General features: G+C 32.4%; 1 protein-coding gene and 1 long non-coding RNA gene across 2 annotated transcripts; one reads left to right on the forward strand and one right to left on the reverse strand.

Moving 5' to 3' along the window:
• The first annotated feature begins 7059 nt into the window (after window positions 1–7059).
• LOC109176171 (heavy metal-associated isoprenylated plant protein 33-like) lies at window positions 7060–9996 on the forward strand. Its single transcript, XM_019325615.1, has 3 exons — window positions 7060–7590; window positions 7870–7945; window positions 8135–9996. The coding sequence occupies exons 1-3, from the start codon at window positions 7561–7563 to the stop codon at window positions 9595–9597; spliced, it is 1569 nt and encodes a 522-aa protein (XP_019181160.1). The 5' UTR covers window positions 7060–7560; the 3' UTR covers window positions 9598–9996.
• Window positions 7954–16927, reverse strand: LOC109176172. Its single transcript, XR_002053348.1, has 3 exons — window positions 16917–16927; window positions 10601–10606; window positions 7954–8091 (listed from the first exon to the last, which is right to left on the reverse strand). It is a non-coding gene; the product is annotated as an uncharacterized LOC109176172 (long non-coding RNA).
• Between the last annotated feature and the right edge of the window lie 1768 nt (window positions 16928–18695).

Below are 18695 nucleotides of genomic sequence, written 5' to 3' on the forward strand. Positions count from 1 at the left end.
TTCCTCCACTTACCCACAAGAGTCCATCATGGGGTTAGGCTTTTGAGAAGAACAGTTACATAAAGCTAAGAGTGGAATACCGAATATATATATATATATATATATATATATATATATATATATATATACCCGTCAATTTTTTTAGCACTATTGACTCTGTTACAATGTAGTATTTGTTCATAGCTACTTTCTCAATCTACTGAAGTACAAAGAGTCAATAACGCTGCACTCTCATTGGGGCTCAAACCCATAATCTCCTGATCCATTTGGGAGAGTCGCTTCATACCGCTAAACCACAAGGTCATTGGCTACACACTCGTCATAAATTTCTCTTCTCATATCATCTTTCTCTTTTGACGTGACATTATCTGTTTGCACAATTAAATTTATTTTTAATTACTGATAAAGGCAGCTAATTAATAGACACCTAATAAATAAAAGTCAGAGCAATAATAAAAATATGAGAGGAAAAATTCAAAAAAGGATAAAAAATATTTTCTCACACACATACATATACGCGCGCACACACAAATATATATATATATATATATATATATATATATATATATATATATATATATATACACACACACACTCTTTCATCAGACACTTTGCACACATTCTATGAGCGAAGTGCCCAACTGCTTCTTCAAACCATGGCCAAACAACCACTTTTCTCTCAACTTCCCCCTCCTTTTTTCATTCATTCAAGTTAGTTGATGAAAAGATTGTTTAATATATATATATATATATATATATATATATATATATATATATATATATATATATATATATATATATATTTACGACTGATATTACATGAGCCCATAATTTATTTTTTAATATTTACTTCAAGGTGTACGCTAGATAAATTCCATTATTATGTAATATTTTGTAAACTATACATGATATGTAAATTGTACTAGGAAGACAATGTGAGAGGAGAGGCTCAACTAAGATTATGTTTTCATCTTTTGATTTTACCTCATAATGTTCACCTTCTAACATGATAACAAAATTCTTTTTATTTATTATTATAATGAATAAGTCGACCCCACTCATCATTATATTCTCCTCATAATAATTTTATTGCCACGTAAGAAATGAATATTATGAGGTAAAGTTACTAGGCGAAAGTCACATTTTATTGCAAGGTAAATGTAAATTAGAGATGGAAAATTGTTTTATTTTTATTTGTAAAAATAATTAAAACTAAGAGGTTGCTTCAACCGACAAATTAGGAATTTATGTTGTTACCACTTAAGTATCTAAGAGTCATGTTTAAACTCTGTTTGTCAATTAAGTTTAACAATTTAAAAAGTATTATAATAGATTAATAGTCACCTTAATTAAAGGCTAAAAGTAATGGAAATGATGTTAGAAAGAAAAAGAGTGATGATTTCAAGTGATGCTTATCTCTTTCTTTGAACTTTTTTTTTTTTTTGACATTTGAGGGGAATGAAGCATGAATCTTTCTTTCAAAGTAAGTAATTTACTTTTATAAATATATATATTTTTAAAAATATTTAATATCTAATTGCATTGTTATTGGTTGAGATGTGTGGTAGCTAAACTTTCATTCACAATCATAATTGGTGTATGGGAAAGAGATGGTGAGTAACGGGTGTAAATTTGTCGTTCCGCAAGGGATTGGGACTATGGCACGTACTTGAGTGACAACTAAAATTCTAGGCACCAAAGTATTGGAACCCACAAGAATCCAAGCAAATTCAAATTCATGGTTGGGTAATGTCAACAATTAAAGGCTAAAAATCTAGTTGAGACAAAGTAATTTAAACACAAGTAAACACAATGATTAAAGATGGGCTCAAATTAGGGGATGTTGCCTTCTAGATGCTTTAACAACTTAGGGATTAGGGGAGAACATCAACCAAGGGAACATAAGGGCAAAGCACATAAAAATCCTAGCTTAAAGCCATTTTCATAAGCTAATAAAAAAGGATTAGAGCAAGGATTGCCCCACTTTCATGGTATATCAAATCCTAGCTCTCAAAGCACATAAGCATTTAGGCCCCCAATTCTTCCCTATTTTCATAGAAAGAAAATGGGTTTAGAGAAAGGAGAGGCTTAAATTCTTCCCCCAACTTTCATTGTAGAGAAAAACTATCCAAAAGCAAGTTAATAAGAGTTACGTACCAAATATTAACAAGATTCAACATAAATCCTTCACAAACAAATGAACCCTAGGTTAGATATCTTCCCCCTTATGCAATAATCACCTATTTAGCATCTAGGTTGGCAACATCACCCTAATCCAAGCCCAAAAACGAACTACTCACACTTCATAAACATAAATAAAAACAAAGCACAAGAAAGTATCATAAACATTGCACAAAAGCTTAAAAAGAAGAGTAAGAAACTTCTCTATTGAAGATGAAGATTTTGTGGTTGAATCCTACTCCAATCCGTGATTACAAGCTTGGAAGATGAGTTTGAGATGTAATACTAGACTAATCTAAGCTAAGGAAATGAAAGGAAGTGAAAATGGAATGAGTTTTTGCTCTCTAGGGTTCTCACTTCTCTAAAAAAAAAACAGAACAAAAGGTATTAAAAAGCTGTCAAATTTCCGCGCAGCGACATGGCCAGGCACACGGTCGTGTCCAATTTTCAGCCAAAATCTGAGGCATTCTGCCTCAGATTGGCACGACCGTGCCAAATTTCTTCAGACATGGCCATGTGCTGACACGGCCATGTACACGGCCATGTCAGTTGTCCTGAATCCATTTTTTAAATGTTGCTCCAATTCTCCATTCTTTCTTGCACTGCTTCCTTGACTCCAAAATAGACTTGAAATGCTCCAAAGTGCTCCATTCTTTACTCATTGTGAATAATTGTACCTAAGAAAATAAATCACACAAATGAGTCTCAATTAACACTTAGTTAAGGGCACTTTATGTACAAAATGGACTTAAAACATGGGGTTAAAAGAAGTCAAGAATGAGTGTTATCAATAATCTTATTTTGCAATATTTTATTTAGCTTTTTATTTTAAAATATTATAAGCACAAGAAACACATTAAAATATGAATGAAAAAAAAAATACTCATGGGACTAAGGATTAAATGAAAAATATAATATAATATAATATAAAGTAAATTATATATATATATATATATATATATATATATATATATATATATATATATAAACATAATAAGTGTTAATGAAAGTTATATCCTTCATTTATGTCCGTTTTTTTGTTAAGTTTTTTATTTTTATTTTTATTTTTATATTATGCTATAAAAGTTGTACTTTAAAATATTTTGGACAAATATACCCCTGTCGTTATAACTTCCGTTATCTTTTCCACTATTGTTACCATGCACATGCATCCACCATATATTTTATTATCTTTTTCATTAATAATAATATATAAACATTATATATTTGAGTTGTATGTTAATTATTATTATTACCTAAAATATAAATATCAAATTTATAAAAGTGTTTTATATTATTATTATTATTATTATTATTATTATTATTATTTAGAATAATTTAAATTTAAATATCTAAAATCTAAATAAATTTAAAATTTTAATATAATGTACTAATATCTGGCACCTATTTTTTGCGCATCGTGCATAAAAATACTAGTATGTATATATATATATATATATATATACTTTGTTTATTTAGAATTTTAAAGAATCACAAATAATTGGGAGTTAGCATGCAATTTGTTGGCATTGGGTAAATATTAGTGATACTTGAATATTATTTTGAATACACTATAATTTAAAACAACCAAATCGGTAACTGGAAAGATTTTGTCAACTGTCCTCCTGAAGCTGAGGAGATCGTCTTTAATGATATCATGCGGGTCACTAGGGCTCGCAATGTGAGGGAAATAGATTAGTTGGTTTTTCTCCCTTTGGGTCCCCCCCACCCCCACCCCCACCCCCACCCTCGGGCTCCTTTCTCTGATCGAAAAAAAAATTTAAATCGGTAACTAATAAAATCACTCAAAGTTTAAAATTGCATTCGGGTTAATGTTTAATTTAAATAACCTAAATAATGCACACCATCGAATTATAGGAAGAACTCATTTAATCGATTATTAATAATAAAAAAAAAAAGATGTAAAATATAATTTTTAGCATTTTTGCATATTAAATATATGGGACAAGTGTCAAATAGACCCATCTACTACTGCGAAGTGCACAATTCCCACCACGAACTAAATTAAGTGCCAAATAGATCCATCTACCAGCTAAATTTGTTCAATTGACTTTTTTTGCAGGTTGTTAAGAGGTTGTCTATTCAATTATCAGGTTGTATATTCATGATTTACATCCTCCCAAATACATTTTAGCCTGTAACCTTTCAGTTTTAACACGTTAACTACATTACTTCCACCATAGCAACTATTACTGCCACCATCGCTAGCTATCGCTGACCAAAAATTGTCGTCCTGTCTACCAGCCACCGTGACCTTTCGGTCGTAGCTGCATTTTTTAGGAAAGCGACGTTTTGCTGCCTTTCAATCAAGAAGAAGGCAACATCTGCTTCCTTCTGTTCTGGAAGGAGGCAAATGTCTGCCTCATTCTGTTTTGGAAGGAGGCAAACGACACCTCCTTCGGTTTTGGAAGGAGACAAACGTCGCCTCCTTCTAGTATGGAACGAGGCAAAGACCGCCTTCTTCCAAACTAGTAGGAGGCGACGACGGCCTCTTTCCAGACTGGAAGGATGCGACATCACATCCTTCCGTTATAGAAGGAGGCTGGAGGCGGTAAAATACATACATACATACATACATACATACATACATACATACACATATATATATATATATATATATATATATATATATATATATATATATATATATATATATATATATATATATATAGCCTCTTTCTAGACTGGAAAGATGCAACATCGCATCCTTCCGTTATGGAAGGAGGTTGGAGGCAGTAACGTTTAGCCTCCTTCCAGATTGGAAGGAGGTTGCAAACGTGCCAGCTAGCCAAAAATAAATAAATTTCAGACTGGAAAGATGTGACATCTCATCTTTCCGTTATGGAAGGAGGATGGAGGCTGTAACGTTCAGCCTCCTTCCAGATTAGAAGGAGGTTGCAAACGTGCAAGCCAGCCAAAAGTAAATAAATTTCAGACTGGAAAGATGCGACATCGCATCCTTCCGTTATGGAAGGAGGTTGGAGGTGGTAACGTTCAGCCTCTTTCTAGATTGGAAGGAAGTTGCTAACGTGCTAGCTGACCAAAAATAAATAAAATAATATATATATATATATATATATATATATATATATATATATATATATATATATATATATATATATATATATATATATATATATACACACACACACACACACACACTGTAACATGTTGGTTACCGATAAATTAGGTCTAAATGTCTAATTATACACTTTTAAAGAGTTCAAGTGTGTAATTGAATATTTTTAATGTATGAGGGCCTAATTGCTTTTTCATCAAAAGTTAAAGGGTTTATTTGACCCTTTTCCCAATCAATAGTTATGCTGTGGAAACGTGTTCACCATGCGCATGATGAACACATGGATAGATCCATAATTTCTATACTGTAGATTTATAATTTTTTTTTAATAAACGTAGATTCATAATTTTGTTTTTCATTTGTTGTTAACGGGATAGATCCATAATTTCTAAGCTGTAAATTCATAATTTCTATAGTGTAGATTCATAACATGTATATTGTAGATTCATAATTTATGTACTGTAGATTCATAATATCTATAACAACAAATGAAAACAAAATTATGAATCTACGTTTTTTTTTTTAAAAAAAAAATTATGAATCTACAGTATAGAAATTATTGATCTGCATCTGTGTTCACCATGCGCATGGTGAACACGTTTCCAGAGCATAATTTGTGTTTCCGAATGATGTATTTACGCTAGACTAAAATACTATATTAATAGTTAGATATATATTTATTTATTTTTAAATTTAGAAAGTTCATTAATCGAGCCAGATCGAACCTCAAATTGTCAAGAATGACAAGAGACGAGTCAAACAACCAAATTTTATGTTTAGACAAAGAACATGCCACCTTAGCTTATATGCTTAACAATATGAATTGTGGGAATTAAATTTATAACATTTTATTTTGAAGTCATAAACTTATATTATTTGATTTTAAAATTTATTTGATCGAGTAGCAAAGATTGGATTTGTAATATAATATTTTTAGTTTTAATTGTGATATAGATTTAGTTCTTTATTGTAGATTTATTATATATATATATATTAGTGGCTATTTTGACAATGATATAAAGATTTCGAGAATTCGTTAAAAGTATAGGTGACTAATTTTCACAATTTCTGTAACAATTTATAGATTAAATGCTTTAGGTTGTTGTATATATTTTAGTTAAACGTTGTAAATATAGTCGATAAATTTATTCCACAGTGGACTTTTTCATCAATGACATAAAGATTGCATAAAAATCACTAGGGACTAATTTTCAATTTGCTTATATCTTCAATGGCATAAGGATTGCGTTAAAAACACGATGCTAGATTAAATGCATTAGGTTGCGGTATAGATTTTAGTTATTCGTTGTAGATTTATTATATAAATTTATTACACAATGGGCTATTTCGTCAATGAATAAGGGTTATGTTAAAAGCACTAGGGACTAATTCGTCATTGACATAAGGGTTGCGTCAAAAGCACGCGGGATGTATTTATTACACAGCGAACTATTTCGTCAATGACATAAGAATTGCGTTAAAATTACAAAGGACATATTTATTACACAGTAAACTATTTCACTAATAATATAAGGGTTGCGTTAAAAGCACTAGGGACTAATCCGCTATTTTTCTTATTTTGTCAATGACATAAGGATTGTATAAATAAAATTTGTTATACCTTACCATTGTGATATTTAAAAAGAAAAAAGAGAAGGGTAATGGAAGACAAAAAAAATGGCTTTATTAATATAAAACTACAAGAAAACCTAAAATCAGGAAAAGGATAAAATAGTAGCAATAATAAATATAGCCCTCGTAGCAAAAGAATTGAACAACAAGACCATATATGATATACCCCTCTCCCTCTCCTTTCTCCTCTCACTCTGTGCCACTCTCTTCTTCTTTGTTTAATAGCAGTACTAGTAGCAGCTACTACACAATCTCTCTCTCTCTCTCTTTCTCTCTTTCTCTCTCTCCATCTCTGAAATAGAGGAAATGTTAAAGTCCACTCTCCACCGCTTCTGAATCCACTCTTTTTCTCTCTTTCTTTCGTGTCTGAAAGACTGAAACTTTTGGCTCTCTGGGTTGCTGTTGCTGTTGCTGTTGTCTCTCTCAAGATTCAGGTGAGAAAGAGATAGAGAGAGAGAGAGAGAGAGTCACATTTTGGGTGGTTTGGGGAAACCCCACCGGAGAAAACAACAGATATACAAGCAAAGAAGCTCTTTTTTTTTCTGGGGTTCTAAGCGCTAATTTGCAGCTCAGATCTACAGCCTCTCAATCCCCATTCCCTCATTTCTTGTCTGTTTCCTCCTGGGTTGCTGTCCTGAGGCTTAAAAATGAGTAAAGAAGAGTTCCTGAAGATCCAGGTACTCCCCATTTCCTCTTTCCCTGTGCTTTTCCATGTCGGTGGTGGCTGGGCCGCCTTGCGCCGCCGCCACCGCCGCCGAATGTATACCATTCTTTGTTGTCTGAATGTTTATCAGTGTGCCCATGAGCTAAAAATCTGTTCTTGAAAATACCCTTTGCTGATTTTTCCCCCATTTTGTTCAATTTCTTGTTTCTCGGTTATAATATTGTGGGGCTTTGTATTGTAATGTGTTGAAGGCTAAAGGTTTTGGCTTTGTTGGGTTTGCTTGTGCATGCAGACTTGTGTCCTAAAAGTCAATATACACTGTGATGGCTGCAAGCATAAAGTGAAGAAGATCTTACAGAAGATTGAAGGTAAAAAAAAAAAAAATTAAAACTTCTATTTCAAGATTTGATTTTTGGTTCACATCTCTTTAATTTTGCCCTTGGATTACATACCCAAAATAGTAACACCAACCCAAAAGTCTAATTCCATATTCTTTTTCACATATTCAAGGCAGCTAAGTCCTGTGAAAATGGGGTGTTTTGTGTTTGTTGTTTCAGGGGTTTACAAGATCGGAATTGATTCGGAGTCCGGCAAGGTCACCGTCTCCGGCAACGTGGACCCGGCGACTCTGATCAAGAAGCTTACCAAGCATGGAAAGCATGCTGAATTGTGGGGTGCCCCTAAGGGGGGTAATAACGCTCAGAATCAGTTGAACAATCAGATGAAGAATATGCAGATTGAGGGGGGTGGTGGTAAAGGTGGGAATAACGGCAAGGGGCAAGGGCAGAAGGGTAATTGCACTCCGGGGCAGGGGCAGGGGCAGGGGGGCAAAAGTGGAAATCCGGTAATGCCGACCCCGCAGCAGCTTCAGCAGCTGCAACATCTGCAACAGTTGAAGGCTCTGCAGGATATGAAACTGCCGCCGCAGTTTAAGGATTTGAAGATTCCGATGAACGGAATGCCCGGGTTTGTCGGGAAGGCGGCGCCGAATGCCAAGGCGGGGGTTCCGGGGAAGCAGAGCTTGCCGCCGGAGGAGGATGATTTGAGTGACGATGAGTTTGACGATGACGATTTGGATGATGAGTATGACGACGATGATTTTGATGAATTTGATGAGATGCCGCCGCCGCTGCAGCTTCCGCAGAATAAGATGAAGCCGATTATGGGCGGTGGCGGAGGTGGTGGTGGTCAGATGATGCCTAATATGATGCATGTTGGGAATGGAGGCGGCGGCGCTGGTGGTGGTGGTGGAGGGAATGGTAAGAAGCCCGGAGGTGGCGGTGGCGGAAATGTTCCTGTTCAGATGAACGGCGGAGGGGGTGGTGGCGGGAATAATAACGGTGGTAAGAAAGGTGGCGGCGGTGGTGGTGGTGGTAATGGGAACGGTGGATCTGCACAAAAGGGTGGCAAGAATGGTGGGGGTAACCCCGGTAAGCCACAAGATGGGAAGAACAATGGCGGTGGCGGTGGTCAGAATAAGGGAGCGGGTGGTGGCGGCGTTGGTGGCGGCGGTGGTGGTGGTAATCATAATGGTAATGGGAAGAAAGGTGGTGGGATGAATGATGGGCTACCAGGCATGCCAAAAATGATGCCAATGAATGCCGGAGGAGCTGGTGTGGGCCCAATGGGGAGTATGCCCATGGGTCAAATGGGCCATCAGATGGGCCCAATGGGTAGTCTCCCAATTGGCCAGATGGGCCAGCTACCGGCAGTCCAAGGCCTGCCTGCCGCCGCCATGGGCGGTGGCGGTGGTGGTGGCTACTTCCACCAAGGGGGTGCCACCGGCCCCGATCACCCAGCCGGAAACCCCTACCACCAGCAACAACTCGCCGCCATGATGATGAACCAACAACGGGCCAATGGCAACGAGAGGTTCCAGCCGATGATGTACGCCCGCCCCCCACCCGCCGTCAACTACATGCCGCCTTACCCTTACTACCCTTACCCTCCTCCCCCTCCAAGTGACAACTACAGCACCTTCTTTAGTGATGAGAACACCTCAAGTTGCAGTGTGATGTGAAGAATCCGGCGCCCCCGGGGGCCGGGAGCCAGAATTTGCCCTAGTCCCGGTGGTCGATGTGTCGGTGCCGGTGGTATTGGAGTGGTTGGTTAGTGTTATAAACAGTCCAATGACTAGCTAGCTAGTTCTCTTAATGCCCATTATATACAAGAAAATGAATTTTCCCCTTTAATTATATTTGCTGTTTATTATTAAGGCTTAGTTTTCACCCCATTTTTCTTCTTTGTTTACCCTAAAATTTCCCTTTTCCCTTTGTAATCCTAAGCTTTAGATTAGGGGTTTTATGATAGGGAAGAAGTCTCCATTTGTAAGTGGGATATTTGAGTTATGTGTCTCTAAAGGTCAATGGAGATGTTTGTATATGCTTTTATAAACTCAACAAATGCCAAAAAGTTGACATCAAAAACAGAATGGGATTTAATTTCATATTAAAAGACAACCAACAAAAATATGCCCCCCCAAATATGTTTATGTTATAAGTTTTTAAATACTATGGAGGAAAATCACAATAAAAAAAAAAAGAAAAGGAATTTGATGATAATAATATATTTGAAAGGGTGGTAAAAGTTTTGAAAGAAAATTGCAATTATTATATTGTCCTTTTAGTAATTAAGTGTGATCCCAAATAATGGAGGAGAGCCTATTGTGGTAGGGTAACCAATCTACTATCTTTTTGCATTATATATATATATATATATATATATATATATATATATATATATATATATATATATATATATATATATATATAGTCTCTATATGAACATGATTAGACTCACCACTGATGAATTATTACTCCCACACCTCCCTTCATAGCATATAAAAGAGGAAGTTTATTACCCCACCTATATCTATTTTTTCTACTAAGCTTATAACTAGGGCATCCCCCCTACAATGTCATATCATATGATTATAGAAATTAAAAGACAGAATAAATAATTAAAATTAGATGTGTTAATTCTTTTGCACCAAGTGAATCCACTATGTGACTTGTGACATTTACCTTATACTTTGTGAAATTATACTCGTCATCATTATATCTTTTAAGTCACATTTGTTTCGTTCTTATGTTGGTTCAGTTTTATTTTCTTGTTGCCAGTTTATTAGTTTGTTTTCGTCTTATCATGTTCATTTTATCAGCAGAGATGCTAATTGGGTGGCTGATGCTTTAACTAAAAATGTAAGAGCAGTGACTGCTCGGTCTGTCTGGAGAGATGTTCCTCCTCCACTTCTGGACGTTTGTTATGCTTTAATATAATCCACATTCTTTGGCCTTCAAAAGAAAATAAAAAATACTTGTCATCATAATTTAATTCGGAATTTTGATAGTATTATTATTATTCATGTTCGTAGATCAATGAATCAAATAGCTCTTGTTCCTGTAATCAGAATGTGTTGGGTGTGTTGGTGCCCTCTGGTGGAAGGATGGATGAAAATCAACACGAATGGTGCCTGTAAGAAAAACGCGGGGCTAGCCAGCGCGGGGGGTTGGATCGGAATCATATGGGGGAGTGGCTTTTTTGTTTTACCACTAAGATTAAGGTTTCTAATAGCTTTGTCGCTGAGCTGTGGGGCGTAAGGAAGGGTCTACGGCTGGCAAAGGACAAGGGTTTAAAAAAGGTGATCTTTGAACTTGATTCTGAATCAACTTTGGGCGTTATGAGAGGAGAAGAAGACGTGGACAAGTGTAAATCGATTCTCCTCAAGGACGGTAGGTTCCTTTCCTTTTGTTTAGAAGAAATCGTTTTCCAACATATCCTGCGAGAGGGGAACAAGTGCGCGGATCATCTGGTCAACATTGAGCAAATCGACTAATATAATTAAAGACCGAGGGACTACTTTGTTAGATTTGCCATCTGCTAGTTTAGACTCTTTACTCGCGACTAACGCCTTTGGCTAGTGCCATTAGAGTTTAGTAACAGGCCTTTTCCTGTTGCCTGGTCTTGTTTCACCACCAAAAAAAAAAAAAAAAAAAGAAGTAACGTTGAGTTCAGTCAATTGGTCCAAACTTTCCCCTTTTAAACTTAATTTAATTGGTCTGAATTTATTAATGTATTATGACCTAATTTATTCAATGACACGACTAGTATCCGACTTCTTTATCCATTCTCAAGTCTAACATCACATGTGTTTGACATAAATACTGTATCAAGAAACGTGACAGTTGAAAGAGGCACCCTATAATTAACCACTTGTATAGTAGTTGCATACATATAATTGAAAGGGGCTGTGTAAGGTACCATTGCCCATGCTGTTTGTCTATATTTAGCTATAGATATACGATCAGTAATAAATGTATCGTATATATTATGATAGGGGTGCCCTACTAGAGGACACTCCTTTATAACTTCACTCTCTCAAAATATATATATATATATATATATATATATATATATATATATATATATATATATATATATATATATGTGAAAAATTTTAACGTCCCGATTAACACTCATAATCTTTTTACGCGATATCATCACCACAAAGTTAATGATGAAGTTTACATAAGTATACAATATCGTATTGAGTCTCGAAATTAGATCGACTCAATTTAACTCCTCATGAGCCTAGAACCAGTTTATGAGTTCAGGATATAGTCTGGTGAAGTCGAGAAACTTAGCTTATCAAACAAGAAAAAAAAATGTATGATAAAGACTTTGAATTTTGTACTAAATACAAAATTAATATTGTCTCACACTTTTTAACGAGTTTGTATAAGAGGTAAGATGTCAGCATTTCCCCCCTCTATATATATATATATATATATATATATATATATATATATATATATATATAAAGGTCAGGTTCTTGTGCAAATAGGGTTTTCCATGTGGTCGTGCGGTAACTCACCATTAAGTACGCATAAATGCATCACAAAGTGTTAAAAATGTACAATTAGGTGTGGTGTAATTTTTGATATGTGATGCATTTATGCATTTCATAATAATATATTTTCAAATATTGTATAGTGCATTTATACATACCTAATCGTGCAATTTAAACCGTCCGGACAGACCTGTCCACATTTGATCCTTGTATATTCGAATTGTAAGACTTATATATATAAGACATACGATGCTTGTAAGTTTTACTTCAATTGATTATTCGAATAATTTGTGTACTGGAGAGGTAGACATAATGATGACTCTCATGCAACATTTTTTTAAAAATTTACTTTTTTTTTTCTGTATTAAATATATATATATATATATATATATATATATATATATATATATATATTTTTTTTTGGGGTATGTATGAAAAGAATAAAGCCTATTACCTTGAGGGTAGAGCCTAAGCATATGTGAATTTGGTTTTACATTTCGATTTGCTTATTTTAAATGTTCATCCTTAGAATTACAAATTTATATTATGGGCGACATTCAAGATAAAAATTGATTATATGATATATCTAGAAATATATGTGATTTATGTGTTTTTTTTTTTTTTTTTTTTTAAACTAGTGAAACTCATCAATGCTATTTTTAAAAAGAAAAATTTTATTAAAATGAAAACAATATTTATAAACGATGGTACAATATGTCTTTTTTCTTTTAGGTGATTAGAGAAATTCACAATTCACAACTGTTATTCAATAATGTGCATTCCGCAATGATTAATAATTATGCATATCTAAAAAAATTGGAAATATAATGTTATATTTCTTACCATTACACATTTATCTCATATTTCATGCCTTACGTTTTTAAATTGAAATTTTTTACAATAGTGTGTGTTTGATAAAGTTGTAAAATGTGCTTTGAAAAAAGTACACAATATAGAATCCAACTTATAAAACAAGCGCGCACACACACACACACACACACACACACACACACACACACACACACACACACACACACACACATATATATATATATATATATATATATATATATATATATATATACGGTTCAAATGAGAACCATTCCCTATGTGAGAATATTTGGACAAATTTAAACTATCAATCTGCAAGATCTGATGGATAGGAAATCAAGTAAAAACAGAATAGGATCATAAGGTTTTTAGTTCGACTCTCAGTAGGAGCGAGTCATAAGGTGGAATTTACACAGTAGCTTTTATTTAGTACTATTTATGTTTACATTCATACTTTCTTACCAAGTTTATCTTCAATATTTTTCATTTTGCTAGTTTTACCCTTACTATGTAAAATGAAAAAAAAAAACATATATACATATGTGTATATATAGTTTAATTTTGTAATACTTTTTAATTAATGAATAGTGTGTATCTATTTTGATATGATTTTAGCGAGTCATAAGGTGAAATTTACACAGTAAGTTTCTTGGTTGGCCTAAATGCTTTTATTTAGTACTATTTATGTTTACATTCATACTTTCTTACCAAGTTTATCTTCAATATTTTTCATTTTGCTAGTTTTACCCTTACTATGTAAAATGAAAAAAAAAAAAAAACATATATACATATGTGTATATATAGTTTAATTTTGTAATACTTTTTAATTAATGAATAGTGTGTATCTATTTTGATATGATTTTTGTATTTAAAAATTTGAACTATTGTTTAACAATAAAAATTCACTTTTTTGTTTTGTTTTGTTTTGTTTTGTTTGTTTTGTTTTTTTTTTTGTTTTTTTTTTTGTTTTTTGTTTTTTGTTTTTGTTTTTGTTTTTGTTTTGTTTTGTTTTGTTTTTTTTTTTTTTTTTTTTTTGTAAACCTCTAAACGAGTTATGATTTTTATTTCATATGTTATTTGATGTGGAATATATCGATTATTGGCTTATTCACTATTAGAAATTATGAAATTTCCGACCACCTGAAAATGATTTTAAATCAAGTAAAAAGTCTTGTTCCGACCACTTTTGGTATCCGGAAAAACCTTTGTTGCTATTTCCGACCACTTATTGGTATCAACTTGATTTAAGATCACTTTCAGGTGGTCGGAAATTCCATAATTTCTAGTAGTGATTGTCAATAAAATATTTTCATTTCATTTATTATGGTGTAGATGTTAAAATCTAATTATAATAAAAAATTATTAAGAAACAACTAATTACATTTGCTAAAAGCTAAATATAATTTTTTTTGGGGGGGGGGGGTGGGGGTGGGGGGTGGGGGGGGGGGTTTGCGGATAATACCTACTAAATTCAATGCATTTTTTTTTTTAATTTATGCTAGATAACAATATTTTCTTATCATGAAAAATAATATTTCATCTTCGAATATTTATATAATTTATTTATTTCTTTGTTTATTTTTATGATTTAATTTTACTAATTGATAAATATATATTATTTAGTTTAGATTTATATTAATTTATTTTAATAAGTTGAATTTTACATTTAGTTTTATTAAAAATTAATGTTTTCTATATATGTGGTCATAGTATAAGAAAAAAACTTATAATTGAAGAGTAAAAATTGAATAATGCTATTAATGTTGGCAAATAAATAATAATAATAATAATAATAATAATAATAATAATAATAATAATAATAATAATAATAATAATAATAATAATAATAATAATAATAATAATAATAATAATCTCATGGAGGAAAATTTGCAGGGAGTATTGAGGGTTGTTAGGGTCAAAAACACTATAAATATGCACCAATTTACAACATGGAGGTGTAGGGCTCTTCTCCTCCGTTCACGGCGGAGGCAATGGTAGAGCGAGGGGAACCAAGAAAATTGGTTTAATCTTCTCAATCGATATAACTAGGGAATAAATTTGAACAATTGTTCATCTTTTTTTTTTTTTTTTAATTTTTTTATCTGCTTTACCACTTGTTAATCAATCATTATTTAAATATTTTGGTTTTAATTGTTTTTTATTTCGAAATGTTATTTTCAATGGAAAATATGATGCGAAATCTATGATATATATGAATATAATGATGTTACCATAATAATTAATTATCTGAATACATATCATGTCATTTGATTCCATGGTCTAAAATTTGAAAGTGTGAGTGATCTGAAAATAGTTAAAACGAACCTACTATAACAATATTCTAGCATAATTTTTGCAACACAAAACCCTCTTAATTGGCGTGATCCATGCTTCCTCTGTTACCATTTTTGTCAGAAATGAATTCATAATTTAATCTAGTACATGGTGTGCTTCACTGCAATTTTAGTGTCAATTGGCGCATTGCACCTTTAAAACCATAACCAAATCCTCCTTACACAAAAAGACAATGATAATAGACATAGTTTTCTCATCTGTGTTGAATATATATTGTAAATCAGGTGTACGTACCGTTTCATCGATACCCAATGGGTGATTCTAATTAATTGACCAAAGTTCATATTAAATTTTATATTATATTTTTTTTAATACACTCTAACATATTCATAGTATATGTTTAACAATTATGTCAATTTTGGTCGAGATGTGTTCGAATCTAAAACATTCCTTATGAAAATCGATGGGTACGTTAAAATAATAAATAGTTAACAAAATATTCCGTTACTAAAATTTACACTAACAAAATGTAACGATATTTTAACAAATAAATGATATAATAAAAAATAATGTAAACAAATAATAATAAACATACTAAAATTAAAATAATATTAACCATTCATTTTAATTGCAGACGGTCATGCACCACAAAGCAGGAAGGGAGGAATTCCTTTGGGTAAATGGTCACGTCACATCGCTACAAAGCGCATCTTGTACTACTGCATATCAAACACCAGCATAAAAACATTTCTTTTATTTTTATTTTTTCCTATTTGTCACCACAATTTGACTCTTTCTTTTCGAGGAAACAATAAATTTTACAATGCTCTAAATTATAAATGTTATATGTTTTACAAAGTTACTATATTTTATTGTGCTCTCTATTTATATATAATTTACAAAGCACAATATATAATTTTACAAAATTCACAACACAATAAAATTTTCCTAAATTTCTAGAATGTATACAATTTCAACTCTTTTTTTCATATAGATTTTAAGAATGTAATTTTAAAAAAAAATAAAAAATTGTATGTAATACTTGAAAAGAAAAATTAAAGGTTTTAAATGGTATTTGAAAGTGCCATTATATGTATGTGCATCCGAACATATAAAGGGAAAAAATAAACATTCTCGTATTGAAACATGATTCTTGTACTTAGATGTCACGAGTTTGATTATTACCAATATTTTTTTTTTGTCAAATTCGTCACACATGGTACTCTAGTGCAGTTACCTCTCCTATATAGTTTAAAACTCTCGGATAATGATTGTAATTTTGTCATTATTTCTCGTGATATTTTTATACTAAAATCATGTTCCAGCTACTCGTATATCTCTTTCGGGGCATAAATTTTCTTTACTATTATATATGCTTATGTATACTTTATATATATATATATATATATATATATATATATATATATATATATATATATAGAAGAGCGCTCATATGCGGCGGGGTCTTACGGTGCGGCGGTGCGGTCAAATTCCAGAATACACCAACAGTGTTAACAATATGCACCAACAGTGTAATAAAAACACACCCCAATGAAATGTAATAAAACATCACAAAATACACCACAGACTCAAAAAAACACATCATATAACTCACCACCCCCAATGGTGTATTTCCGAACATTGTATGGTGTTTTTACTCACACCTAATGGTGTGTGTTTGGTGATGCAGGGCTCTGTTTACTCTGTTTTGTGTGGTGTATTTCTTAACGTTGATAGTGCATATTTGGTGAACTATTGGTGTTGCCGCACCGTAAGAAATAACCGCACCGTAAGACACTGCCGCACCTGAACCCGCCTATATATATATATATATATATATATATATATATATATATATATATATATATATATATATATTATTTTTGAATGGTTAGACTTTAGAGATGTTTAAATAAAATTTATCAATGTATTATGACAAAATGATGGGACCCAGCGTAATCTGTTTTATTAAGAAGGTGAGTTGTACTTTTGGCTAAAAGTACAACTCTGTTTGCAGTGATTTGTTTCTAGTGTAATTTAAGCATACGACTTTAGTTTGTATGAGTTGCATGTGACCTCTATCATCACTTCATTTTCTCCTTATCTATTTTCCTATTTTTTTTTCTTTCTAATAGTTATCCTTTTTACATTAAATTATTAGTATAAACGTAAAATATGTGGGAAGGACTATAGGATAATTCGTAATGATTTAATATTGACAAATTACAGTCATATCAAATAGTTCCGGACCTCTATTATTTATAAATGCATCTTTAATAGGGGAATTTTCATTGATTTTTGCAGGTTAGTGCTTATGTGGAGGAAAGAGAAGAAAATGAGTTGTTGTAGTAGAATAAGGTTTTTGGAAGAAAAGTGGGCCATACTAAAAAAAAACGTTAATTCTTCTGGTGCACGTGAAGCTCACCAGAAGCATCCAGTCGGGCGCGTGCACTCCACGTGCTCGCTGGGCACGTTAACGCAAGTTTAGTTTTTTTTTTTTTTTTTTTTTTTTTTTCTTCTTGAAATATATTTTTCTTGTTTTTTTTCCTCCATCATTCTCTCATACTTGTCATCTTAAAATTTGTGCAAAAATTAAGTTATTGAAGATGCTCGTGATAATAGATTAACGTATGAAAAATGATAGAGTACAGTAGTCTTAGGCCATTCTCATCTGATATGACATTTTTTAAGAAATAAGTGAGAAAATAAGTGATATGATAGAGTACAGTAGTCTTATTTTTTAAGAAAATAAGTGTAATATTTTTAGGTCAATTTTGTCTGATATGATATCTTTTAAGAAATAAGCAAACACATAGTAACTTATGAAAAATGGCATAGTACAGTACTCTTGGGTCAATCTCATATAGTCATATGATATGACATTTTTTTAAAGAAATACGTGAGAACAAATTTATGTATGAGAAATAATAGAGTATAATTCTCTCGAAAAAAATCTCGTCTCATACGTCATGTTATAATTAATTAATTTCAAATTTAAAAAGTTTATTTATAATTCATCGAATACATGTTATAAGATGCCTTTCCCGTTAAAAAAAAATGAACAATTGTTAAAAAATAAAAATTAGAGGGCACACTTTAATTAATGTGCTTGATTTAATATTCTTGGGATGATTTGTTTTTTA

The sequence above is a fragment of the Ipomoea nil genome, unplaced genomic scaffold (assembly GCF_001879475.1).
Source record: "Ipomoea nil cultivar Tokyo-kokei standard unplaced genomic scaffold, Asagao_1.1 scaffold0688, whole genome shotgun sequence".
NCBI classification, from domain to species: domain Eukaryota; kingdom Viridiplantae; phylum Streptophyta; class Magnoliopsida; order Solanales; family Convolvulaceae; genus Ipomoea; species Ipomoea nil.